Source organism: Aspergillus fumigatus, chromosome 3, assembly GCF_000002655.1.
Source record: "Aspergillus fumigatus Af293 chromosome 3, whole genome shotgun sequence".
NCBI classification, from domain to species: Eukaryota; Fungi; Ascomycota; class Eurotiomycetes; order Eurotiales; family Aspergillaceae; genus Aspergillus; species Aspergillus fumigatus.
The window spans coordinates 2,100,364-2,127,525 of NC_007196.1; the positions used below are offsets into that span (position 1 = coordinate 2,100,364).

Below are 27,162 nucleotides of genomic sequence, written 5' to 3' on the forward strand. Positions count from 1 at the left end.
GGGAAAAAGGAGCTTAGGCGCTGGGTGCTTTTTCTTTGGGACTGGTATATGTGAGCATTTACGGTCATCTTGCTCTTTCTATTGATATCCACTGGTCTAAAGGCTTCACTAGACTCAAAAGCAAATAATGGCATTGACTATCCTACTGTCCATCGTATAGACACATCCATCGCGCTCATTATGGACACCATGAGCAATTACAGCTGCAAGCGATAGGTGGCAACCTCAAAAGCTCGCAGCTCAATCTTGACTGCGACGTCGTCCTCGCCCTTGCAAACCTCCAACCGCTCCTCATTGTCCTCAAGCACATTGCACTTCCAAGCCTCCTTGACCGGGAACTTGGCGTGGATCGTACCCCTCGATCTACCGCCCAGCGACTCGTAGATACGAAGGATGATGCTTTTCCCGGGTCGCTTGGGCAGCTCGCCCCGAGAAACGTCTTCATCGTCCTCTCCGCGCTTGACCACGTCCAAGATGAGAGACTGTGAGCCCCTGACAGCGATGGATCTGAACACGTCAGCGGATTGCATGCCGGAGCAACGGCGCAGGATAAGAGGACTGTTGAAATTGTATCCCGCGCGGACGGTGCGGGCATCCAGGGGGCCAGCATGCGGGAGAATGGCGTAGCGAATATGATGGCGGCCCATGTCGGCATGGGCGTCTGGGGCTTTGGGGGCACGCAGAAGCGAGAGACGCATCAGGTTACCGCAGGTTGCAAAGCCGTATTTGGAGTCATTGAGGATCGAGACTCCGTAGCCGTACTCTGACAGGTCGGCCCATTTGTGGCAGCAGACCTCGAATTTGGCCATGTCCCAGCTGTTTCGGTTAGAAAACTATTGCTCATTGGAAAGGCTTGACTTACCTTGTGTTGTAATGCGTCGGTCGCCTGGTGATTCCATATTGAGTCTCGTACGATGCCTCTGTGTTGGTAATGTCCACGGGGAATTCGACCTTGAGGAACTTCATGGTCTCCTGCCACTCGACTTCGCTCTCAAACTCGACATAAGAGGGCTGGTCATCCACCGCCGCAGCCAGGCTGATTGTCGTCTTGACCCAGCTCTGGTCGCTAATTTGGATTGTGGTGGCCACGCTGACACGGTGCGGGCCTTCCTCTGCGATGGAGGTCTTTCCCGCCTGGAGCTCTTTTCTCGAATCGAGGTGGTAAACTTCCACATCCCAGGCTTGCCAGTAAAGCGGCTTGTCGTCAAAGACGACGAGCTGTCCCGCCTTGCCTCCCTTGGCGATGACTTCTCGCTCGGCTTCGAGGTCATACAAAGAAGTAATGACGCCATCCTGAACATCGACCCTCAACTTGCCATTGTCAAGACGGAAAATGCCAGGTCGTATCTCTGCTACCGTCACGGTGGGCTTTCGTTTAGCATCTAGAACCTGGCATTGGATGAGGCCAGGATCTCCTCTTGCTAGAGCATACCGTGAGCCTGTCAACGCGACGAACTCATCCGGGATTTTGACAATTTCCGAGCGAAACCAAGGCAACGTGTTGATGGCAACAAGACTCTTGCCGGCACTGTTCTCGGGAAACCCAAGCGCTTCGAGAGCTTGTTGTCTGGCCCGCTCACCCGTCTCAAAAATCTGCGCATACAGCTTGTCCGAATCGTCGTAGCACATCTCAATAGAGCTTCCGGGTAGGCAATCGTGGAACTGGCATAGAAGCACACCTTCCCACATATCATCAATATCATTCTTTGGATATTTGTACTCGCCGTTTGTCTTGGTAAGGGATGCGAGAGTCGACAGATATTCTAGTTCGCGCAGCAGAAATTCAGACTTGCGGTTGTTCCTCTTGTTGTTCGCCTGCGTAGTGTATGTGCCCCGGTGCAGTTCAAAGTAGAGCTCGCCATACCAGGTGACAAACTCTGTTCCATTTGCAACCTTTTGCTCAAGCCTCGTGAAGAAATCATCGACCGAGTCTCCCATCTTCACGCGCGGAAGCAAGCCAACCTTGTCACTTAGACCCCGGCAGCGGCGCAGCTTCTCTAGATGTTCAAAGGTAGGGCCACCGCCACCATCTCCTTTTCCAAACACCAGAAGCGAAGTGTTGTCATGATCCAGCGACTTGTGCTGGGTCACGCTGCGTTTAACGTCGCCAAAATGTGCTTCTGCGGTGTAGGTCTCAGACGGGGCCATGTGGCACATTACCTGGCTGCCGTCAAGCGCAACCCATTTGAAGGTAGTGTGCGGGAAGTTGTTGATATTGTTCCAGCTGAGTTTCTGGGTAAAGAAGCGGCTCATGCCCGCCAGCCGGCAGATCTGAGGGATTTGACTTGAGTAGCCGAATGTATCCGGCAGCCAGAAGGTGCTGCAACGCTCGCCAAAGCGGCTTTCAAAGAACCTTTGGCCGTAAATGAATTGTCGTACCAACGACTCTCCGCTGGGCAAGTTAGTGTCGTGTTCGACCCAGCTACCACCAATCGGCTGGAAATGGCCCTTCTTTACCCATCGTTTGACGCGGTCAAAGACTGAAGGGTAATACTGCTCTAGCCACTTAAACTGTTGTGCCTGAGAACAAGTGAATCGGTGCTCTGGATACCGGTCCATCAGGTCACACTGGTTAGACCATGAGCGAGCAACCTTGCGCTTTGTCTCCGCCCAAGGCCAGAGCCAGCAGGAGTCGATATGGCAGTGCCCGATGGCGTAGACAATGGGCTGGGTATCCGTCTCATAAACATCAGACGAGTCGACCTTATCCCCAAGATACTTCTGAGCGATTCTGCGAGCCTCCTTGATGGAGTCCCGGCTTCCGTGGCCCGCTATAAAAGCGTCCATGATGGCATTGGCAACCATATTGGCTTCATGAGCCTCCCAAGAGTCACCGGGGAACTCTCTCGCCGCGTCTGTAAAAAGTCAGCCACTCACACACACACTGCTTCACCAATAGCAGCCGTATACGCACCGCCAATGATCCAGAAATCATAAAACAGCGCCCGCGCCTCAACGTTGACGGCAGTAATCCGCGCCGTATGGAGCGTATAGTACTTATCCGGCGCAGGCGGCTGAATCGAGTCGCCGCCAGGCGCATTCCCAAACATGGCATTGCACGCCATCTCAATGTAAAACGTATGCTCCTTGCCATCGCGCCACGCATCAGGAATAACCCACTCGATCCGCTCCCCGCCACCAGTCAACCCCTGCACCGGCCGACCATCATCCGTCCACACCAAGCCCTCATTATTTGCATCCCAATGGAACTCCAATCGTTCTTTGTCGAGCATATCGCGCGGGACCGTCAGCCGAATCCGGAACCAGTGCGTCGACCAACTAGGGCCGAAAGAGGCGCCGATATGCGTGGGCGTGAACTCGTGCGATGTCGCCTCCTCGAACGTAGGACGCTGCAGGTCCGGGGGGGAGTAGACGGACAGCTTGACATGGTCTTCGTCGGAGGTGGTAGCTTCGTAGAGCTTGCTGTGGGCGGGGTTTAGCGAGGATTTTTTTTTCTTTTAGTTGATGGGATATACGTACGAGATGAGGCTTTGCTCACGGTACTGGCCTGAGTCTGTGAACTGGCGCAGTCGATCCGTGTAAATGCTCTTGATGCGTTGACCGACAGGATGTTCTGGGGCTCGAGGGAGTGAGCTTGGAGCTCGCAATGGGACGTCTCCACCCATTTCGGCGGATCTAGACTGTTGAGGTAAATAGGTTGAGGGATAATACCTTAACGGCTTTGCTTCAGAATATTTTGTTGAAAATTCTAACTTCAGCGTCTTTAGTCTCCTTAGAGATTAAAAGAGAAGGAAAGAGGAGAAAGGGAGGGTCAGGAAAGAGGCCAGCCGGATATCCGCCAGGAACAGGGATGACGTTTAAGTGCGGAGAAGTCAACAGCGGGAGATGGCGAGGAAACGGGGCGGAGGAGGTGGAATGTGAGACATCAACGAGGGTCATGAGATGTTGCATGATCCAGGAATTAGTCTATGTCTCCTTGGCTGTCTGTTTAATCTGAGAAAGCTGTATATCGACAGGGTTATTGATAGATATCCTTGTAGGACTTGTGCCATGACAGCATTGCCTGTATCGAGATACACTTCATGTTCTACAAAGATCACCTGGTTGTGACCCCCCAGATTAATCACTACAGAGCACCGTGTTGCTAACCCTGCATTGAGAACGAACATTTGACAAGTTGGGTGGAATGGATAGGTGGAGATCTCATCTATCGCAAAAGGTACTCAATTACAAAGATTGTATAACCCATACAGCTGGCATCAAAAAGTCGCTTCCATCAATCATCCAATCCATTGCCGAGACGCCAAACGTAAGCCTTAGGCCCTTCCAGAGGTATCAAAATAATAAAAAAGAAGTGAAATCATCAAAGGTGCGAAAGATTTAAATAAAAAAACCCCATCAGCTCGGCGGAGGCAGAGTGCAGAAACGATAGAAGAGAAAAAGCAAAGATATAATCATATCCAAGACTCAACGCGTCCATACGTCGTGTATGGGTTGACCGGTCCTATCAGTTTGATCTGCGATTTGAGCTGCATTCGTCGACGGTCATCGCTCGACTTGATGACTTTCTTCTTCGCCTCATCAAGCACGTCTAGCACTTGGGTGGTTCCATCCTGTAACACCCGAATGGCCTCTCGAGTGTTCTGCTGGATTACGGAGCGCACCGGCGGCGACAACGGCGCAGTGGGATTGGCAGATGTGAAGTCTGTACTTGATTTGGACTTTTGCGCGGACGACGGGTAAATGTTCCTTTGATGCTTTGGAAACTTCACCTGCTGATTTGGCCGATAGCTGACCCTCTTTGTGCCGCCGGATTTGTCCCAGATTGCCGCACCATACTTCTGGTAAGGAGTGATGGGAACAGCAAGCTGCTTCGTTCGGTGAACAGGAATTGGCTCGGGGCTTTCTACCCATCGTTCGCTCATACTTGAATCAGTTGAAATCGAGAGGGTTCTCATCCGGATATCTATATCCATCGGGCTCGACTCTTCTGTAGATGTTCCATGAGGGTGGTCACTCGAGGTGGCGGTCCCCTGGGAGGACGCATACTTGGGCGGGTAGAAAGAGGGCGCGGTCGTGGGCCGCCCTCGTCGGTTCGGCTTGTCCTTCTCCGCAGAACGCCTCGACAATGTGCGATGGACGTAGGAACGGATCGAGTCCCGAACTTCATGGGCGAGTGTGAGAGTCCCCCGGTCGGAGGTATTAGAACGCCTGCGATTCCTTCCAAAATCAAACGAGGATAAATGCAATTTGCCCGCGTTCCTCTTCCGCCATTGCGAGCTGGCGGGAGGAACCCGTCCGGATGGTCCAGCACCCAAGGCAGACGGGGTCGCTAATTCGGGGAAGAAATCCCACTTCTTCTCCCGGAAATAGTGGTTCGGACCGGCCCGTTTCTGGGCCCATTCTGGCGGACTTCCATATCGGTCATCTTTGGATACTGACAGAGCGTGTTGGGAAAGCGACAGGCTTGGAGAATAGGAAGCTATTGTTGATTGCTTCGCACAGGGATCCACTATTGGCTCGGCGCGATCTAAGGACGAAACCGGAGGATGATCGACAAGCCCGGGTAGGTCATCCGACGCCGAACGGACAAAAACGGGATAGCTTTCCGTCGAGTGGGTGGATTCGTGGTCTTGACTACCGTCACTATCCGCACTGCTAATGGTACTGCTGTCATCGCTCCATGCTGTCGAACCCCTCATCTCCGAGGCATCTGGGAGCGACTGTATTTGTGACGGAAGGTCGGGAAGAGGCTTGTCCAGTTGCAGGGTAGGACGAGCTGGAGGTTGAGGAACTCTAGGCGGGATAACCTGCTCCAGTCCCTCTAAGGATCGCGATGGTCTCACTGGAGGAGCCTGACGGGAGTAAGCGAGAGAGGCGGGAGACAACATGATCCCAACTTTATACTCGATCGTCAAGCAGACACCTTAGATATATTGTTTTCCCCCTCCACGAGGGATTCTGTTTGGAAAGGGGAAAGAAACCAGTGTTTTGGCAAGACAACCACCAACAGAACTCGGAGGATTTTGGATTTAGGTATGGCAAATGGATCAGATTGAGTTACGGATTAGACAATTCTCAGGAACAAAGAAACACAAACTGCCAAGGAGCGGGCTCAGCCTGTGTGTCAACAATCAACAGTCAACAGAATTGGGGTGTCCGGGAATGGCTGATCACAAGACCCTTTCCCCGCAAGTCAGCCTGTCAATCGAGCCTCCAAGTGGGCATGTACAAGAAGGATACAGCGGGGAGATATACGAACAAGCATCTTTGAAAAGGAAGAAGAAAAGAAGAAAAGAAGAGAAGAGGGGAAGAGGGAAGAAAAAGGAGGAGGGAGAACCGGGAAGGATAAAGCAACTGACTGCAAGAGAAAAGAAAACGATATGGAAATAAAATAAAAATAAAAATGGGACAATGCGAAGTAAAGGGATAGAAAGATGCAGCCAAACGAGTGATAATTCGGGTGGAGGGTAATCAGACCTCCCCCCTAGATAGAAAACGATGAGAGAAAAGAAAAGCTAAAATAATACTAGTATGAAAGCAGGCGAGATAATGCAGAAAACAAAAAAGCTAGCAAATCATACAGCAGGGTCAACCATGCAGCGGCGCAGTTTGCGAATCGTCCTGCAGGATAATCAGCATTTGGGTATCATCGCCAGCAAGCAGCCTCATGGACCGTCGTGAGGGGGGACATGCCAACGCAAGGGATGCCCAGATTACGGTTGTGTCGGCCAGCCTCTGACTCTGTGCACTGCCTTCCTGTCCTTCATCATCGTGAAAGGTTTAGTTAGGTAAGAATAGTATCTTAGATTGAGAGTGAAACATCGATGAGTAGGTAGGACAGTACTGATGATGGAACCATAAAGACGCTCAATGGGGATTGGGGTAATCCAGACTACGGAGTACTCCGTACCACTAAGATACTAGTACTCTGCACTTACGGAAGAGTGCTTAAGCTCAGGTATGAGCGATAGTATTGTGTACTAAGTATCTACATTATGTTCGGAGTACCTAGATTCCCAGCGCCCAACCTCGTGAAACACTAATCAGGTACCTGGGGGAGCTACCCGTAGGAATCGACACGTCCAACCTCTAAACCTAACTAAGTTTGGCTGCCTTCTGCATCGTCTCTGGCGTGAGTTCATCAGTGGGCTTACGAACGGCATTTAGTCGCCCCATCTTTCGGAGATTGGCGATCATCGCTTCGTCGCCAAAGTGGCTGTTGTGTTCGAATTCCGGGTCCTCACCATATGCCACTCGCGCGACATCCACCAGAATGCGGGCCGTCATGCCAAACACCCGGTAGCGAGTCACCTCGCCTGAATTTTCTTTCTCTTCTAGCTCCTCTGCAGCCTGTTTCTGCATCCGGCTGCTGCTGCGCGGTTTGACGACCGACCGGCTGTTGATGGGGACAAAGAACTGATGCACTGGGAGTGGGTCAGTGACAATCAAGAACTATCTAGACAAACGCCAACGAAAAAGCAAAGACAAATCAACCGACGATTTTTTTTTCCCCTTTTCCTTTGTCATTTTCCTTCTGCCTGATTTCTTTTCTTTTGACTTTTTTCTTTACACAGTATTGCAATTTAACCCGATTCAACCGACGACACACCGCCTGTCAAACAATGTACTCTACAGAGTTCAGGAGTAAGGTACAGCATTGGTACTCCGTACCTAGGTGCAACGGTGCAAACGGAGGACAGTGCCACTTACTTCTCCAATTGGACTGATGCCATCCAGTCCAGGATCCCTGATACCATTCTGTTGGGTCCTTGGTGCCCCAATCATCCGCATCTCTCATGCGTAAAAAATTGTGAAATGGCGCCGTAAACACGGCCGCAACCTCTCTGGCATCTAGCCTGGGAATCAGCGACACCTCTGGGTCGGCATTCTCACCCGTCTCCTCGTCGTACGAATGGAGCAGCGCCACGCAAGGGCGGACAACCACCTCCGTTCGAGCAAGATTAGCCGGGAACTCGCAGAGATGCTCAACGCTGAACGGCCGGGGAAATGACTGTTTCAGATCAGGCAACCCTATCTCTTCACGTGCCTCGCGGCGTGCCGTCTGGAATGCGGTCTCTTCTAGCGTATCCGCCCGTCCTGGGAAGCGTGGTGTGAGTGCTTGATACAAATTTTTGTCTTAAACTTTTAGGTTTGAATTTCACAATCGCATTCTTGACCCTTGAATGCGCAATCGATGATAGATGATATATCAGATGCATTGGGATGTCTTCATTTCTCCTCTTGAATTCTTTCTTGACCGCAAAGTGGAGCGCTCCACTCACCTCCAGGTAAAGCCGCTTGGCCAGCATCTGTAGAAATAGCGGTATGAGTAGATCATCTTGTCATGATATGATCATCGACACCTTTTCGACATCCATTCCCTGGAAAGCTTATGAGATTACTCACATGAACTGAGCGTCTTCGCCCGAATCGTCAACACAACCCTCAGATCGCCCTTGGCATCCGCGTAAAGTAACACTAGAACCGCCGCTCGACGCGACAATGGTACAAGTTCATAATTCGTCGGTGGAGGCCGATACTCTCTCAGCCGATCAATCGCTCTCTATTTAACGCAATCGCAGTAGCGGTGCTCGTTAGCCAAGGTGCATCATCAACGTCGTCATCGATTTCACCCTAGCAATTGACAGGGGAGAGATAGTTCCGAAACAAAAAAACAAAAAAACAAAAAAAAAAAAAAAAAAAAAAAAATTAAAAAATTGGCGGCGACACCCGCAAACCTCAAAATGAAATGAGATCATATTATCGAAATCTGAATCACCCACATGCCCATGGGTCATCCCTCATGCAGCCCGCTGAAAAGTGCCCAAATGGGGAAGACCGTTGCAGTAACGCGCGATTAAAATCAAGCTCGCCTCCGAGTTTCCGAAATTAAATGGCACGTACCTGTGAAGCCGGATTCAGACGAGGCATCTTCTCCCTTGCAGGTGCGGGCTGTGACGCAAGTCTCTTGCCAGTGCTGGTGCTGAAGCCACGGGTTATCGCGGTCAATTGGAGCAATGGTCGTCTTCGCATAATAACGCAGGGATATGAGCGATTAGGGCGCTTAGCTTTGTTTTATATCGTCATGACATGCACTATGGATTTGGTTCCTGATATTGGCGTGGAGATGGGTGGTGCTCCGTTGCCATTGCCGAGGTTAGTGGATCATCTGGGGCTGGAAAAGCCCTGGGTTCTTGGGGTAGAGCCAGCTTACAGCTGTCTTAGGCCTGCCAGCCGGGCTAATGGGAAAGTCGCGAACTGTGCTATTTTAGGTGCACGTTAAGATGCATTTCTTTTATTACGTCCTATTCTTCACTCAATTGGTAAGCAGTGACAGTTAGGTTCGAGACGTTCATCATAATGCGTTGAATCCAACTTTGGCATGCATCATCTAGTCTTACATCGATTTTAGCAAGTCAACGAAAATTAATCAACAAGAAAAGGAAAGGTAGAGAGGGGGCCATGAATATAATCATAATGTAGAACAGATAAGGTAGTGGGCCACTGCGAAGGGACCCTCCCCAATGGTCAAACCTCCGTCGAACTTCCTGATATCTATCGAGACAATACATCACCAGCAATCAAAATCACATAAATAGAATAAAGATGGTAATTGGAGGAGAGTATTCTGACCAAGGGAATGGACATCACACGCACCCAAAAGAAGAAGTCTATCAAGTGTGGAAAGTAAAAGACGGAGGAAATGGCAGAGAGAGCCTGTGGAAAATAAGACGAAAATGCAGGTCTATTCCTTTGGGGATTATCATCTCGGGCAGAAGGTGAGGGGAGAGGAGACAGAAGGAGAAACAATTGCCGGCAACATTCTATTGCGAGGAACCTCCCTTCTTCTCTTCCTTCTCCTTGGCCGCCAAGTCTTCTGACTGTGTCTGCTCGGCCTTATCGCCTTCCTTCTCAGCCTCAACAGCCTCGTTGGATTGCTTTTCTTGGCTGTTCGAGGCCTCAAACTTTGCGTCCTCTGTTTCGTCGATATCCTCAATGTCCTTTGGGGTCGTAACGCCCTTCTCTTCATGCTTGCTGTTCTGCTCATTTTCCTCCTCGATGAGTTCTTGCTGCTCCTTGATAACCTCAAGACGCTGCTTGTTGGTGGCAGCGCCCTCGGCATTATGGACCTCGAGCTCAATTTCGTGGAACAACTCTTCAGGGATACTAGACAGCACAGACTTGAGCGCTTCAATCTGAGACGCCATCTCTGCCTCCTTGCCGCCCTGTGCATATGCGTACGCGTTGCTCAGCACCAGAAGCGTGGACGGAACGCCTTGCTTGAGGCGCAGATCCAGCCACATCGCCAAGTCTTCCCGCAGGCGAGCGGGAGAAATACCATGCGTACGAATGCCACGTGAGGCACAAGCCATCTGCAGTTCTGGAACAGAGAGCGAGTCCACCCCCTCGTAGAAAATCGCGCGGTCATCGCGCTTAATCTGACGCATACGGTGTCGAATGTTGTACCGGAGCATGGCGTCCGTACCGAACGAATTTAGATTCATGTATTTGCAAATGGCGACAAGTTGAGGGCGGGACAGATTGTCCAGGGTCAAGTCATCCTTAAAGATCTTGCAAACCTTGATAACGTCCTCGGTTGAGGGGGTTTCCCCGGTTGTTCTAATCTTCTTGAAGAATTCTCCGAATTCCTCGTTCTTCACAGCGGCGGGAGTCACAGGGAGACCACTCTCTCGGAGAGTATTCTTCAGAAAGGTCGAAACCTCTTGCCGGGTTGAGCTCAAGTTAAGAGCCTTTTTCTCGCGTGCTTTCTGGCCCTCGTAGGTGCTAGGCAGCAGGTTGGGGAACAGCTTCAAGGCGACAGGAAGTAGCAGTTCGGCGAAGGGGATAATGACGAACATCGAGAATGGGATCAACCGGCCAAGATCTTTCACCGTTCGTTGAAGCTGATTGTTCAGTGTGTGAGTTGAGGCCACTAGCGTTACTTCGCAAGGGTAGCAAAAGACCTACCTGACGGTACTCTCTCCGGCTGAGCTCATATCCAGCAGCCATCTTCAACGCCAGTCGCGAACTGATCCTGACTTCCGTAGCAAGAAGCTTCGTACCATCCCAGTAGTGCTGAACTTCCTTCTTGATCTTCTGCCCAATCGTCAACTTCTTCTGCTCCTTTTTCGCCTCAGTCACTTTCTTATCATCGTCCGCCAGCCCCTTCTTCGCCGCTTCCAGCTCGGCGCGCTTCTGTACATCTACGCTGTTCTCGGATGCAAGAGGTGTCTCTGACTTGGGAGCGACCTGCGTGTTCCCGTTGTCAGCCGCAAGTCGCGACACATCTTCCTTGGGAATGGGCTTCTTGGCCTGTTCGGCGTTGAAGCCCGGAGGCGGCAATGGGTTAGAGGGCGATGATGTCGAAGTAGAAGTTTCTGTGGCATAGCCGCGCTGATGAGAAACCAAGATCGCAATCGCCTGCAGGTGGGTAGGGAACCCTCGTTCGTTGAATCGGAGATTTGCGGCCGATGCAGCACCCAGGGCGCCAGTATACCGTGGTCGGACTGTTGGTGATGATCATTATGAGACACAATAATTTCTCCCCAAGTACGATACAGCTAAAGCGAGCATAAAGGTTGACTTACCGATCAGATTGGGGCGCACAGAATTGGTGCGCATAAGCCTGGCCGATCTCATTGTGACGGACATTGCCGAAGTCTAGGGGCATGAAATGCTCGGGGTGACGAGCAAGTATAGCAGACGGGGCGCAGCAATCTCGAAGAGAGTTGTAATCTTGATCTCTTAATGGTTTCAACCGTGCAGAAGAAGAGTAGGTATGACAGTCAAAGTTTGAAGTAATGATGTCGTTGAGCACTCTCCGAAGACCCATGCAAGAAGATGTGGTTTCTTCACGTGATCTCATCGGATTTCGGGGCTTATTTTCGTTGGCGTCGGAGTTTACCAAATCCCATTGAGAGACTGGAAACAAGCTCTCTACTCCGTACTCTCCTGGCATTGGCCGCTTTTCTGGTGGATCATTATTACGTATTAATTCTCAAATTGCTCCATATTCTGAATTTAGTAACAGTAGACCATGCTGTTTGTACTAGACATAATTAACGAGATAAATGCGCTGCTGAAATCAGAATAAGATGTCCAGGTGAAAGGAAAATCTGTGCAATCCGGGGAATCAAAATCAATCGCAATCATCAACAGTCTAGATCATGTAGGCATTAAGTGTTTGAATATAGGCAAGTCGCGGAGACAAAAGAATGACTACGGCAGGGTATCATCAAGAGCAACACAAAACCAGTCGATGCCCAACCCAGAAGCATTGCTAGAGCATAGACAAACTCAGTAGAAAGACTCAAGGAGATAAAAGAGCATTTACAAAATTAATAGGCAATGAAGATTCTACTTTCTCTCTCGCGTATTGGCAGCGGCCGCGAGATTGGAGCCATCTATGGCAGTCGACGCCGCACTAGAGTCAAGCGGGGGGATCTTGTCGAGACTTGACTTGTCGCTGTCCTTGTGCACAGATGCTGAGTCCTCCAAGATGCCAGCCCCTGCGGAAGAAGCGTTGTTCAGGATCGGTAGCGTCGAGCTGGTCGTACCAGCCGGAGAGCCCTGCCAGCGCGCAACATCTTTCTTCAACTCCTCCAGCTCCTTCTGGAAACGTTTGCCAAAGATGTCAATGTAGTAAGTGGCACCATTGTGGATACTCAAAACGAATAGGGCTGTCAAGAAAACACCGCTGGCCCATCGGAACCGGAACCAGAGAGGACAAGGAATCATGGTCAGAAGCGCATAAATGTACTGAATCATCATAAAGGCAGGCGATTGCAATGATTCGGGAAGACTGATCACAAACTTCCCAATCCAGGTCTTCGCGTAGGATTTGCGAAGCCACGTGAAGCTGGTAGGACGCCCAGCGGCGATCTTCTCGGCACGGCGCACAGTAATGAAAAAGTGATAGGTCAGCTGCCAGAACATGTAAGGCACAGTTGCCCACAGCATCATGGAAAGAAGAGAATAGTGGTTGGAAGAGCCAGGTTTGCTGAACTTGATGTCGTAGACGGCCGGAAATCTCTCTCGTAGCACTTCCGCGGGAGTGAGATGGACGAGACAGTGTAAGGTAACTGGCGGCATGATGTGAATGAAGAGACTGCGCATGAGACACGTCAGCGAATGATCCTTTGCCGGGAAATTCCTCAACGGCACCTACCTCACGACCTTATCCATGCTGTGGAAGACCATAGAGTTTCGCCACATTGCAATAGCAACGGCATTGTTTCCAAAAGTGAGGCAGAAGGTGCTGATAAATAGTCTCTTGGACCTCGGAAAGACCCAGATACTGAGCATGCAGAGCATATTGACAAAGTAGCAAAGATCGGCAAGGAAATAATGATATCCCTTTTTGTGGTATCCATAGTATCGGATCGGCATGAAGTAGGCCAACTGCACGCTGAACCAGATGTAGAAGTATTCGGGGTAGGCTCCAATGAGGTAGCCGCTGACGAAGATATTGAGAACGCCTGCGATGAACGAAACCTTCTCGCGTAGTGTCACCGTGGCCGTGGCATTCCACTGCTTCTCCAGCCGCTTGACACCATCACTCATCCGACGGCGATATTTGGCCAATTGCTCATCGGCTGTGGGAACCCGCCGCTTCCATTCTCCGACCACTCGATCCTTTGCGTTCATTGAGGTAGATTTCAGCTTCTCGCGCTGCTTTCTGACCTTCTCTCTCTGCACATTGATCGCCTGTTGCCATTTCTCGAGTTTCTGGGAGAGTGAAAAGTTGTCAAGCAAGTCAAACACGGTGAGTTTGTCTAGCGGCGGAAACGTCTCCCAATCATCCTGATACGAAAAGGAAGGATTTCGCGACAGCCTAGGAGGAGAGGCTGGCGGCGAATATGAGCGATTGGAGGAGTCCGCATATTCATCTGTGTCATAGAAGGCATCCATATCTTCCATTGATGCGGGTTGCAACACAGGTGAGTCATGCACGCCCGTCATCTGGTTTGTCCTTCTATCTTGGTCATCATCGAGTCCGGTGCCCTCCATGATGAGTTGTTGTCGAAATGAGAGGATTGTAGGGCCTTCCCGGCTGTGAGGGTAGGAGCGACTAAGAAAGCGGCCGAAAGTTAGCATCACCATGTTGTATCAGGCCCAGACGCCGTCCCCCAACAAGATATGAGAGAGCTCGAATACGTAGACTTGATAAACGAAGTGACTTCTGGGATGCAGGAAGCAACAAGAGTCTGGGAGTCTTATCGATAGGAGGGGCTGATATAACTACCTTTGGTAGGCTGAGGACTCTCAAGTCAAAAAAACGAATCGTCGTCCAATGAAGATTAGGTCTGTTATCCAATGGTCGAATGCGCCAGTATCCTTCAAAATCCAAGGCGCGTGATACCATGTAAGAGTCAACTGTACTGCCGAGCGCGACGACGTGCGGAGAAAGGATGTGGAAAGTTCGACTTGGGAGGACCGTGGTGTTGGAGAAAAGGCCTGTTGGGAAGATGAAGCTCAACGCGTGCTTGAAGTGACGTTTCTGGTTGGTTGCGGCTCATTTGCTACTTGGGTCTTGGAGCAGCTCATGATGCTCCCTGAAATCTGGGGCATGATCTGCTCGGCTAACCAATAAGCTTCAGCCACAGGATCCCCTTGCCACTACCGATGATTTGTTGCCTGAGGCGTGGCTGCCCGTCGATACCATGCATTGTGCTGCGTCTATGCGTATTTAACATGCAGGTTGTCCCTTCAGTTGATAGACGAATAAGGCATGATATTATTTTTGGAGAAATGCGACCGCTTGAAGAGAATAACGGTCTCCATTCTATAATTCTTGCAGTAGATCCACAACACAGCAGAAAACCATGAAGGACTGATATCTATATGCAAGCAGGTCACACTATTCATCAGTAATCCGCTATAAAACGCCGGATGGGACTTCTTTTGGGAAGAGAATGTCAATGAAGCGGCTGAGTTGTGGTCAGAAGGAGACATGACAGCAGCCATACGCTACTAAGATCGGTAACTTTCCGATTCATATCATGGTCCGAATGCATCTGCTGCGTTGTAATGATGCGGTATTAGCACGCCCAGAATACTCAGGCCCATCATGGAATGAGCCTCCCCTTGTGCTACCAGACGTCGGCTCAGAGATAATCTTCAACGCTACTGGTGAGGAGAGGCATGAAAGGATGATAATCCAGGTCAAGCTCTCAATACCACGGTTCATCCTCCAGCTCTCTCCTTGCCTCCATCAACAACTGCTTCTGCAGCTCACCCAGCAAAAATTGGCCGACAACCGCAACCCTTCTGACTTGCCGAAACAGGCGCGCCACCGCCACTATATACAGCGAGCCAGCTCGAGTGTCGCCACATATGACCAAACGTTGTGCGCAGGCCCAAGATATTAGGATACGTGCTGAGCTAAGCAAAGGAAGCCCGGAGAGAATGAGATTGACGCTCTGGCAATGCTCGCGCATGTATTCGGTGAAGTACGGAGTATAAGCGATATGCATGATGCGGTGCTTGGGGAGATGGTTGGGGGTTTTGAAGGATTCGAGTATCTCATAGTGTAACCCCATCCAAGAGCGTCGAATGTGAAACGGCTGAAAACGACCTGCTGTACCTCCTCATATATATGCTTGCTTGTGGTTAGAAGATTCATGTACACGTCATTTGAATCTCGCCAGACGGTGTGGCCACGGATATAATATACCAACTTCAACAATTCTCCACAAATGATGACTTCACGGTCGAGCCAGTAATGATCGGTGCTCGAAGTAGCCCTGCAGAGAATCTCGCTGCGAATTTCGAAGGGGAGGTCGAGGAGGCGAAATGGTATTGACACGATCGAGTGACTTGGCTCTGTCTCCTTTGCATGCTTGAAAGAGGAAAAGGGCTTGAGAATAGTGCTCCATAAGCAAGGACCCTCCTGAATCCAGACTTTCCGATTCAAGTCCATATTGCGAGAGAAGGTCTGAGACTCTGAACGCATACTTCTCTATGGACTTGATAGATTTGCTACTTCTGCATCTGAAATTTTGTCGTCCGATGAACGGTGAATGTTGGCCCTCTCGGTCTGGCCGTTGAGGAGCTAGTCTGGCGGGATACATGGAGTAAGGACTTTTTCCACTTTCCAGACAATGAGCAGGCTTCTGAATGGGGCAATATACATTATTTCGCCAGAACACAGTCATGCCTAAGAACGGCTCATTTGCTCAGGACGCTATGAGCTAATTGACATGCAACAGGGAAGAATCAACAAAGGAGACAACACAAACGAAAGATACGCCCTCGCTCTTCTTAACAGGACACAAGCCGAAAACTCCACACTATCTACGTTTGCTGAGAATGGGATTTTAGAACATCGTGTGTTGCAATTTGTCTCCGTATGAACAGGGACGATAGATGGCCAAAAGCGAATACCAAGACGACAGCCAGCGATAAGGCAAGTCGCAGGGACAGGCTGTTGAGGAGGTCAGAGACGGGCTCATATTCAGGCTACAGCCGAGATTTCACGGGAACGGACCTTCCTATGACAAGGTTCAGTCAGTTTGACGACATATTAAATGGCACATTGATCCCAGAGGTTCCATGGCTCCAGATCATCGAATGCGGAGCATAGAAGCCCGGCAAAGAATTAGAGCCAGTCGAAGGAACCTCTGCATGGGCATGCAACGCCTGCGTTTGCTCACTAGAACTGATGGATGAAATCATACCCTTTGAGAGAGATGATAGTCCGCTCTCAACTGAGCTTTTGCGGCTGATGGACACTGGGGACAAGGGCAAGTAATCCGCCTCAGTGATTTGCTTTTCGTTAATGTTCACTACTGCCGGCTCAATTCCCTCCGGCAGATGTATTGAGGAGACATAGATAACGGTATCACCGCCTGTTGGGTCATTAACGATCAGCCTGATGCCACCGAACGATTTGTTAGAGTCTAAACATACTGATCTTTCCGCTCAGATAGAGTTCCTCGATTTCCCGGACGTCATAAATCTCGTCCAAGATGAACAGACGCTGAGGCGGTGCGATTTGACGGTGCACATCCTGCCCAGCCTCTCTGAGCTTCTGCGCGGTGATGGCATGGCTTTCCCTCAGTTCGCAAAGAATGTGCATAAGAAGTCGAATTCTCTCTAGAAGAGACGAAGAGTCAGCGACTCCTGGCTGAACCGAATTTGCAAAATAACAAGCGAGGGAAGAACGCGATTGACATACCATGCTTTAGGAGGTGATCTGGCTCCTTGTGTTGAACGCCTGTAGGCCACCATTTGGGCTTAGTCAATTCAGGATCCAGCTTCTGACAAGGTCCTCCCATCACTGTCCTACGCCCATTGTACGGGTGATTGACTTGCTTCCGAGGTTCTACCAACTTGACAAATGCCTTTGCAATCACCCTGCAGTTGAGCTGTTGGAGATTTTCAAAGGCTTTTTGGTAGAACTGACGCAGCACGTCGGTTTGTCCTACTCGAATCGGCGTCCGTTTGGCTCCGCCGTCAGCCGAATCTGAATCTGAATCACCACCCATTTCCGAGCTTGTGCGCTTCCTATTCCTCCTAGGGCGCTTATTCTGAAGTGTCTGGAATTCGCAAGGGATGAGCCTGGGATGCCTTGGTTGGCCATGCTGGAACCACGCTGGACTTTGTTGTAGATCCAGTCCGGCATTAAATATAAAGGACTGCCTTTCGGCTAGTTCGCCATGTGCTGCCCCAATTGCACCGGCTTGCGATACACGCGGATAGTCAGCATTTGTAATTTCAGGTGTTCGACATGATCCGTTCTCACCAGAGGGGAAATTCTGCATGTTTGACTGCCAATCGGGGGTCACGGCTCTAACAAAGCTCTGCTTGAGATCTTCGGTAAAAATGGCCCTTTCACAGCCTGCAAGGGATGTAGAAACATTTACACCAAGCTCGCCATTGCTATCTATATAGATCATGGCAAAGTGGGGGAAAGGGCAGTTGGATGCCCGTGGCATTGGGCTGTGGCTCTCCTGTGGGAAATCAAGTTAGTGGATTGTCCTATTGTTGCGACAAAGCGTTATGCATACCGCTGGCCCTTGCTGGCCCGCCATGCTATCATAGGGCAACAGCTGATGATGCTCCTGGGCTCCTGGCTGGGCTGTTGGATCCATTGCGCAAATCGACCTTGAGGTGCGAAAGATATACTGAAGTACCAATGTCTGTTGAAGAATGGGCCGTCGGAGGCTCAATGGTGAGTCCTCCACGAAACGATATATGTGATCCGAGATTTGATAGTTTGTGGCAACTCCAAAGAATCTACCGGACCATGGGCTTGGGCTACTTTATATAACCGCACGACCAATTGCAGTGTTGAAAAAGTACGTACACAAATGGTCCTCAAATCATCCCATGTGAGAGTTGAATTTCACTAATATCGCTGACGGCTTGGGTGGCGTGGTTCAACACGGAACCTAATGTAATACAGACAAATGCATGCAGAAGTGACACTATGGGCTGCACGGAAAGGTCCCATTGATACATGGCCGCCATTGCTCTTAGGCAGATGGGGCATTAATACATACAGAATCGGGCTTAACGCCTCTAATTGATGCCAATCAGCGAATGAGGACGATGGATGCTACCTGTTTACGAGACTGTCGCCATCGGGGAATCAGCAAGTCGCCTCCTGAGCGTGAAGATCATCCAAGAGTTGTCTGTGACCGTAGGGCGTCTTTCCATCTTTCCAGCCAGATGGAAGCTCCGTCAATGGTGCTACCGAGCGCGTCAATGTACCAACAAAAGCAATCACAACTAATAATCTAGGCTAGGTTTAAGACCGGGGAAGCTAGCTTAGAGTTAGCCTGCGGCCGGAGCAGTCAGGGCACATCCCAGCAGGGAGAATCGATTCCCTTTTCGTCGCTTTGATTTGAACCTTGTCCAAAGGTTGAGCCTGTTATCCGTCTAATAGAATCATTGACCACCTTTTTGGTCGTCAGACTCGTCCTTTTGACATGGCGCTGACACTCAGGACGCTTTTGAGAACACAAGTGTAAGAGGGTCATCCAGGGCGATGTCCAATGCGCACCCGTTCTCTAGGACCACAGCAGTGACATGCCCGCCCTTCAAGCTTGGTTTTCAGTGGCAATCAATGTCCACCAACGGAGCCTGGTGTATCTGCGCCCTATAGATAGCCTGTGGAGACAGTCGTCCAGCGCCATCAACTACAGATTGGTTCCACCGAACCAAAGAGCGAAATCAATGTATCAGGTTTTCTTTGTTCGCTGTCCAGAGCGTGTGCGTCAGTGCGGCTACATGGAGGTTGTTGTCTAACGTAGGCCTCAGCCATTGGTCATTGCTCACGCATTCGACAGTTATTCGCTGGCTTGCTCATACCTTTCAACCTGTTGAACAATAGCGACTCTCTGGGGATCCTTTATCAATTGAGCCATGGAGAGGTGCCAGAATGCAGAGTCTAGAGTCCAGGTGGCAGAGTAGCTGAAGAGTTATCACTTTGTACCGCGTGGGGACAGCTTTCGAGTTTGAGAAAGGTTGGGCTTGAAGCACGGACAGTCCGAAGCATAGTGCATCAGCGCACTTTTCCTCAAAGGCTTTTAGCTTCATCCATAAGGTATCGACACAAAATCTACGGGATCTTGATTCTTGGTAAGCTGCATGGACTGACCGATTACCCTTTGACTTCCTGAAACGGCAGCCAAGGGCAGGAAGTACAGAGAAATAACCCGGCAGCTGTCCCGACAGTGGGTTAGGACTCTCTTATCGAATCAGCATCGCTGTACTCTCCTCGAAACAGTTCCGTTTGACTGTCCACTAGTTGAACACTTGCTGAATGCACTTTAACCTAACATTCTAGCACTTGTACTAACTTAAGGATAGTATAGTACAGTAATTGACCGACCGCTGATCCTCCAACCTCTACTGAGCTATGAGCAGACGTCCAGAACTAGACTTTCACTGCTAAATTGCTTTTGTGCCTGGTTCTTCCAAGTGGTATCCATCAATCGATGTCATTCAGGAGTCAGGAGAACCATATTTGAACACTGAGCCAACTACACTTCAACTGATATTTGCAAATCCATACCCCGTTCCATGGTAGGCAAAAGCATTACCTTTCCCTCCTGATAAGGAGGTGTTTTAACAGGGATTGCTTCGTTACGGCGGATATTGCATCCACCAACCACCAATGGATATGGCTTCATGTTCTCAGCAACGAAGTTGGGGCCAGAGCTGCGAATTCAAGAAGCTGTCTCCATGGGAGATTGCCTTGAACGGAAACAAAAAGCAAGCGCAGTTCTTTCTTGGAGAATGCAAACTGCGGAGTGCGGACAGACCTCTCCGAATGCCAGGCGATGTGACACGTCACATCGTCACTGATGGTCTTGTTATGCAGCTTGCGCCACTGGCAAGAAAAACAGGAGGATAAAAACGTACCTATCAAACCTGGGGGGGGGGAAGGAAAAGAAAAGAAAAAAGAAAGGAGACAAAACCGCCATGGCTCCCTTGCTTCATTGCGGGGAAAGTGGACTCCTTTTTTCTTTTTCTTAATGCAATTCTTCGCGCTTGTCCACTAGTCACCATCACAGTGGAAAACAATGCCTCATCCATCCACTTTCTGCCAGGTAACAAACAGAATTGACTTGTGCCTGCTGTCAGAAACCATTCCTGTGTTGGAATGACCATGGAATATTAGCCGTTTCAATGTCTGGAAGACCTGCATGTTGTGACTTGTGGCTGCTGTCTATATTTTGCTCGACGAGACGACTTCAAGGCCCTCTGTCAAGTCCAGACCCTCTTGGGCTTGGAGCGAAGGACAATCACTCTGCAAGCGGTGAGAATTTTTTTTTTTTTTTTTTTTTTTTTTTTTTTTCTCGCAGACTGACACCCAAGTCAACTTGATATGCTGTCGTTGGCTATTTGCGAGCGAAATGATCCTTTTTCGCTGAGTTTCTCGTCATGATGCCCCTGCAATAGGTCTCTAATTGACTGCATGAATGTCTGAGCACTTGCAGCAACCAAGATATTGTCTGGCCTGCATGTAAATTGGATGAGAATAATGCCCATCTTCACACGATAGCGTTTTGCTATTGTTGAAGACCAACTATTTTACTGATCCGCCAGGGTATGGGACAGATACAATGGTCCATCTGATGATCGACTATCTGTCTCTCACCGACAATTCAATGCTAATCATGGCCAACGTTGGGGTTTTCATGGTGTACATCCGCTATCCGTCAACCATTGATCATTTGCCGCATTGATGACGCTCGCCATTGAGATTGAGAATAGTCTTCTGAAGGCGTGAGGACGGGCTTCCCGATATGCGCATACTACAAATGCCAGACATTCATCCATGCAACTTATTTGTCTCCGTGCGCCTAATCATTTCATCTCCTATGGAATAGAAAGCCAATAGTGCTTCATCTTGTGTACGTAGTTGGAACATGGAGGATCCAAATAGTTCACTAGACCTTGGCTACTGACTCGAGTGATAGACTTTTGGGGCGATAACTGACGGTGTCTGTAAGAAATCAAGTTCTCTCTGGGACTCGGAAGCAGCGTGGGGCTACGAATGTTCAATGGCTTTCGACTTTTGGACTGCGCCACAAGGGATCGGATGAGGAATTACAAAGACTCTCAGATCGAAAGATTCTTCTGCCGCTTCACGGAGCCATCGAGCATCGTTTAGCGCCCCAGCTATGTGTCTTTGGATCAAGTTGCCTACTCCTGTACTATAGCAGAGGTGACGATCTCTTGATGATCTCTTGGACAATGACCCCATAATGACCCCGATCTCAAAATTCTTTCAAGGCATTACTGGTGGGAAAAGACAATGTTAAACAATAGTTAACGGAGCCTACATATTGACATTCGTAGTCTCGTGACTTAAAAGAGCTGCTCCTCAAGGTTCAGAGCTATGACAGCCGAAGGGTCACACCTAGTTTGCCTCGCAATATCTTCCTGCAGTCATGCCTCTGCTGCGAGGCCGGGTCGTCGTCGATGCAGTACAGGACAACAACTCTTGAAGGCGACAATCCAGCTCCGCAATACCATTACCACCCAGCTCGACGAGCTCGTTAGTACATCTTAAATCACCCGCAACCCTCTTCAGCTCGTAAAGCACGGCCAGCCTCTCCTGGTGAAACCTCAAACGCTAGCCCTCTTCCGTCACCTAACGATGCACCCACGATCCACGGAGGCAATCTTCCTTGGGGTGACCCGTGGCCAGAAATGATCGCTTGTTTCATGAACTTCTACCACATTCCCTTTCCGTGGCAAGGGGTCTTGTCCATCCCGATGGGACGGACCAATGACTGAGCCCCTCTACGCATACTGCTGCACTGCTGCACTGCCACTACCAAGCATCAAAAGCTCCCCCCGAGTTCCAACAAGCAGCTTCAAAGGCACTGGGAAGCTCTTACCTCCCGCTTCAGCACTGTGTCTCGCCATAACTATATCGTAGGTAGTTGCAGGGGGTATGGCCCTCCCAAGCTCCGTTGACAGGCATCCCATTATTCTCAACCTCGTTGATTCTTCTGCGTGTCACTGCAAACGATGCGGCGTCCTCCCTTGTCATTATAAGTGCAACCCCATTAATGCCCGCTGGTGACTCAGAAGCTTGCACCAACCACTTGTGATAACGGTGCAGGCAATTCCACAAGATGAACAGTCGACGCCTGTGCTAAGCTGCCGCGCAGTTTCCATGTTAAAGTATCCGGCTCAACCTCACGTCGTTTACCCTCTTCTTTTGCCGGCTTACAAGGGAAATCGTAGAGTCAAAGGCGGAGTTGGTTGCATTAATTATCATGCCTTTGTCATTAACCTTCCCGCTATCCATCGCGACTGTTTGGAAAAGAAGAATTCATAGCCATCAAGGGATATAACAAGGCAGTTAGACCGGGGGGGGGGGGAAAGGGGGAGGAGAAGTACTATTCTACAAAGCCATGGAAGTAACCAGATCACAACCCTTCGAGGCAAGCTTAATTGAAGTACAGAAATCAATCTAGTTATATTTCCGGAGCTGCAGGAGAGGTCAGCACTTGAAATGGCGGCTGGAAGAATGAAGGCAAACTTACATCAAGTGTCAAGGATTTACTGGTGTTTTCGACCTGGTCTCGGTAGATACCAACCAGTGCTTCACTGTTCTGGAACAGTCCAGTCTTCAAGCTGATGACGATGAACTGCATGCCAGGGGCCGCATGGTCGTGGATATAGTTGGCGATGCGAGCCACATTGGTGTTGTCAAGCGCAGCGTCAACCTCGTCCAGCACAAAGAAGGGGGATGGCTGGTAAGAATGGATAGCAAAGAGCAAAGCCAGCGCAGCCATAGTCTTCTCGCCACCGGATAGATGCTCCATGTCCCGGAAACGCTTGAGAGGAGGCATGGCGTGATATTTGATACCATCTAGGTATGGCTCGTCAGAGTCCTCAATGTCCAAGTACCTATGGTTCATTATTTAGTTAGAGCAACATAAATTATATCCCTGAAACAAAAAACTTACGCCTGCCCTCCCAATGGATAATTGGCACTGCGAGTCAGCTCACGGTAGATGGGTCCAATTTGCTCCGAGATGTGAGAGAACGCTTTGTTGAAGAGATCCGATCGTTTTCGCATAACCTCCTCGAAGTCTTCTTTGGCCTTGCGAGCCCGTTTGCGTGCTTCATCGAAGTCCTTCTCAGTGCTTCGCAGTTTGTTTTCAACGCTTTCGAGACGCTCCATCGCACGTGTATTCGGCGCCATCTTGTCCAACTCGCTGTTGAGAGTTTTAATTCTGTCGAGCAGTTCTTCTTCGACCTTTTCGTCGCCCTCCTGTTTCTGATGAGTTCTTGTTCGATCTGACCCGGTGCGACAGTACTAACCTCCTTGAGAGACTCCCCTAGCGAGTCAAAATCGACTTCAATCCCATAGTCTTGCACTATACCACTTCCGTCATTGGCCTCCTCATCAACGTCCATTGCATCGGGGTCGGCTGTTTGAACAATGTCATCGATAGGCAGTTGGTCAAGCGATTTGGAATTTTCCGTGAGAGGGATGTTGATATCCTCGAGTTTGCAGCGCCTTAGAACAGCATATCGGCTGGAGGAGTTACGCTGGATTTCGGCCTCCAAAGCGCTAATATTCTTTAGGACACCTTCAACGTCCTTGCTGCGTCTCTGAAGTTCTCTGCGTTGCCTTGCGAGGTTCTCCGCTGATTGTGCATAAGCCTCCTTCTGTTCCTGCAGTCGTTCCCTAAGAACATCCAGCTCAGCATTGTATTCATCCAGCTGATTCCGGATTTGCTCTTGCTCGGCTTTGAGTTCCTTGATTAGACTCTGGTCCCGTCCATGCTGTGCCTGAAGACTGGCAATTCTATCGTTCGTCGCCTGAAGTCGTTGCCTTTCGAAGCTGAGTTGGTTCTCAATCCTACTCTTCTGCGTTGTGAACTCGAGCTTTTTCTGAGCGGCCTCCTCTTGCAGAGAGCCTTGTTGTACCTCGTATTCACGAATGTTGGCGTAACCAAGACGCTTGCAAAATTTGCGGTAGATTTCGTCCTCAATCCTGCTGACAGACTCTTGCGATTGCGCGATGGTCTGGTCGAGTTCCTCCAGAGCTTCCTGGCGCTCCATGTATTTGGGTCGCAAGTCTTCGAGTTGGCGCTTCACGAAATCCAATTCTGTGCGCTTGCTCTTGAGGTTTCTTTCGAGAGCCTTGAGTTCCTCTTGCGCGTAGGCTAGGCGCTGCTCCAGGCCCACCAATTCACCTTGCAAAGTCTCCTCTTCAGTGCCTCTACGATGGCCCTTGGGCAGATTGGCGAGGTCGGCCATCAGTTTGTCCTTGAGCTTGTGAAGATTCTCAACCTCGGAGTCCTCCCATCTCTTGGAATTTTGTTGAGGGCCTCTACCACCAGTCATCAAACCTCCCTTGTGGATTACAGTTCCATCGAGTGTGACGGCTTTTGCGTCTACGTTTCTTTCATAGCAAAGGTATTTGGCTGTCGCCAAATCATCACAAACAATGGCGTTTCCACAGGCATAGCTGATGGCTCTTGCAACGGAGTCATCGTAGTCCACCGTTTCAATAGCTGGGCGCATTCCTCGGTGGATGCCTTTCAGATTAGAATTGAAAGCCTTGACTTGGATGGTCTCCAGAGGGATAAAGGTTGCCTGGCCGGCTCTCTGGTATCGGAGGTGCTGGATGCACTCCTTGGCGGTCTTCTCATTATCGACGACGATGGCATCGAAGTGACGGCCGAGCACGGTGCTAACGGCTTCGGCATACTTCTTCTGCTTAGGTCTGCAAAGGTCACTGACACGGCCCTTCACACCAGGAAAGATGCGCTTCAAGGTCGAGATCAGCTCCTTGGCTCTTAGTTCCCTCTCTGTTTGCTTCTTGCCATCATCAGCCTCAAGAAGCTTTTTCAAGACGACCTGAACTTTCTCCTCAAGTTCTGTCCTCATCTGGGAGATGCGAAGGCGCTCAGAGGTGAGCGCGTTCAATTCCTTCTTCTTGCGGTCAATCTCCTTAGAAGTGGTCTTGACTGTGTCATTCAAGGCTGACTTGCGCTCCGTCAAAGTCTGTGTATCATTTTCTACGCTCTTGAGTTGCCACTCCGTTGAGTCAAACTTGCTCTTCAAACTGTTGTAGGCCTCGGCTTCCGTCTTTCTTTGGCGCTTTAGATTGGCGAGATTGATTTGCTCCGCAGATGATCGCTTGCTGACTTCTTCTTTGAGCATTTTGTACTCCTGCTGGTCAGATTCGCTCAGTTGACCACCCTTATTACTCATTGTCTTATGCCATTCAGCCTCCCATTGGGCCTGAGCTTTTTCGACCACTTTGAGGTCCTTTTCCAATTGTTTCACATTGGCCGCCTGAGAATCACGTTCCTTGCCAATTTCGGCAATCCGAGAGGCAAACCTCTCTACCTTTTTCCTGGTGATGTCAACCTTCTCATCCACAGGAACCAAGGCATTGGTCGCTTCTTCGATATCTTTCTCCTTCTTGATAATATTTCTCTCTGCCTTGGCTACATCTCTGCCGACCTTCGCATGATCTACCTTGGCGCTCTCGACATTTTTCTCGTATTTCTCGACCCCGCGACGATATTCCTTGAGCTCCTCTTGGTACTTCTGGATATCCGCGCTGGATGCGTCAATCAACCGCTGGAAATGGAAAAGCTTCCAGAGAATATGCGTGATCTCGGCCTGATCACGTTCCTCTGCCTTCCTAGCATAGTTCTCGGCTTCACGCTTCTGCTCCTGGTATTGCTTAATTTCAGAATTGATACCTCTCCGTCGGTTGAGCTGGATAGTCTGCTGCTCGGCTGCCTCCTCGGCTTCTGCTTTAAGACGTTCATACTCAGCTTTGTATTCAAGACTTCCCGAAATCTGCTCAATCAACCGCGTCAAGTCCTTGGGAGACTGGGAAGCAATCGCCTCAACGTCGCCCTGGAACACAAGAAAATTGCGCGCCTTGATCAGAATATTTTCCGCCTCGAGAGCCTCGTTGTACTGTTGCGCCGTCACGATGCGATTGTTGATCCGGTATTCGCTAACGCCAGAGCTTGTGATCGACCGTCGCCATTGCTGCTCCTCGCCCGCATCATCCTCGTACACGGCCATGACCCATGCGGTTTTTGGGTCATTCGATCCACTGGGATCCTGCGATTCCTCGCCGTCGACTCCGTCATCGTTTTGTTCTTCTCCGTTCGGTACAGCATCGGTTGCATTGCCTTCGGCGTCAACTTTCGAGGTGCGCAGGACGCGGCCACGGTAGACAAGATCGCGTAGGTTCGTAGATCGCAGATGTGAGGATTTTATTCCCAGGACGAAAGAAATTGCATCCATCCTAAATCTCGTCAGCGCGAAAGGGCCCTGTGGCAGATGTTAAAGTGACACGCACGAGTTGGATTTCCCAGACCCATTAGGTCCGATAATGGATGTGAAGTAGGCATCTCCAAACAGCAAAACATGATGTCCCTTGTAGGACTTGAAATCTAAGGAATAGGTTAGCACTATCCGCCGACGAGTAATCGTATTATCCCGTACTGAAAAGCTCAAGGCGAATAAGTTTCCCCATCTTGCGATAAGGCAGCCGCTGTCCCACGACTGCAAAAGCAAAGTTGAAGTCTCAAAATGGGAACAAAGACGCCCGCGCCGATTCACTCAGCAATATAGCTGCAGCGATGGAGCAGCGACTGACAGAGTGTTTGGATGACCCCGCGCGATAGTTGACATTCATGGGAGTCGCGTCTCGGAGCCTCTGGACGCGCTGCGGCTGCA

At 50.0% G+C, this 27,162-nt stretch overlaps 7 protein-coding genes across 7 annotated transcripts; all 7 read right to left on the minus strand.

Annotated features, from left to right (window-relative positions):
- Positions 1 to 197: 197 nt before the first annotated feature.
- On the minus strand, positions 198 to 4,077 carry ams1 (alpha-mannosidase; the record flags this gene model as incomplete). Its single annotated transcript, XM_749701.2, has 4 exons — positions 3,481 to 4,077; positions 2,915 to 3,423; positions 863 to 2,855; positions 198 to 816 (listed from the first exon to the last, which is right to left on the minus strand). The coding sequence occupies exons 1-4, from the start codon at positions 3,624 to 3,626 to the stop codon at positions 198 to 200; spliced, it is 3,267 nt and encodes a 1,088-aa protein (XP_754794.1). The 5' UTR covers positions 3,627 to 4,077.
- Positions 4,078 to 4,097: 20 nt separating this feature from the next.
- AFUA_3G08210 (uncharacterized protein) lies at positions 4,098 to 6,522 on the minus strand. Its single transcript, XM_749700.2, has one exon. The coding sequence runs from the start codon at positions 5,850 to 5,852 to the stop codon at positions 4,416 to 4,418; it is 1,437 nt and encodes a 478-aa protein (XP_754793.1). The 5' UTR covers positions 5,853 to 6,522; the 3' UTR covers positions 4,098 to 4,415.
- A 30-nt stretch (positions 6,523 to 6,552) lies between these two features.
- Positions 6,553 to 8,997, minus strand: AFUA_3G08220 (NUDIX hydrolase; the record flags this gene model as incomplete). The annotated part of the gene is made up of 6 exons (XM_749699.1): positions 6,553 to 6,725; positions 7,065 to 7,388; positions 7,675 to 8,061; positions 8,247 to 8,273; positions 8,371 to 8,527; positions 8,869 to 8,997. The coding sequence occupies 6 exons, from the start codon at positions 8,995 to 8,997 to the stop codon at positions 6,553 to 6,555; spliced, it is 1,197 nt and encodes a 398-aa protein (XP_754792.1).
- Positions 8,998 to 9,788: 791 nt separating this feature from the next.
- On the minus strand, positions 9,789 to 11,797 carry AFUA_3G08230 (MRS7 family protein; the record flags this gene model as incomplete). The annotated part of the gene is made up of 3 exons (XM_749698.1): positions 9,789 to 10,868; positions 10,933 to 11,471; positions 11,572 to 11,797. 3 exons carry the CDS (start codon positions 11,795 to 11,797, stop codon positions 9,789 to 9,791), a joined length of 1,845 nt encoding a protein of 614 aa, XP_754791.1.
- A 524-nt stretch (positions 11,798 to 12,321) lies between these two features.
- AFUA_3G08240 (glycerophosphocholine acyltransferase) lies at positions 12,322 to 14,067 on the minus strand (the record flags this gene model as incomplete). The annotated part of the gene is made up of 2 exons (XM_749697.1): positions 12,322 to 13,072; positions 13,133 to 14,067. The coding sequence occupies 2 exons, from the start codon at positions 14,065 to 14,067 to the stop codon at positions 12,322 to 12,324; spliced, it is 1,686 nt and encodes a 561-aa protein (XP_754790.1).
- A 2,330-nt stretch (positions 14,068 to 16,397) lies between these two features.
- On the minus strand, positions 16,398 to 17,903 carry AFUA_3G08250 (DUF2841 domain-containing protein; the record flags this gene model as incomplete). Its single annotated transcript, XM_749696.2, has 3 exons — positions 16,398 to 16,814; positions 16,876 to 17,061; positions 17,144 to 17,903. 3 exons carry the CDS (start codon positions 17,901 to 17,903, stop codon positions 16,474 to 16,476), a joined length of 1,287 nt encoding a protein of 428 aa, XP_754789.1. The 3' UTR covers positions 16,398 to 16,473.
- Positions 17,904 to 21,368: 3,465 nt separating this feature from the next.
- On the minus strand, positions 21,369 to 27,136 carry AFUA_3G08260 (cohesin subunit SMC1). Its single transcript, XM_077804369.1, has 6 exons — positions 26,929 to 27,136; positions 26,783 to 26,876; positions 23,764 to 26,728; positions 23,406 to 23,713; positions 22,980 to 23,346; positions 21,369 to 22,924 (listed from the first exon to the last, which is right to left on the minus strand). Exons 1-6 carry the CDS (start codon positions 26,957 to 26,959, stop codon positions 22,907 to 22,909), a joined length of 3,783 nt encoding a protein of 1,260 aa, XP_077660525.1. The 5' UTR covers positions 26,960 to 27,136; the 3' UTR covers positions 21,369 to 22,906.
- Between the last annotated feature and the right edge of the window lie 26 nt (positions 27,137 to 27,162).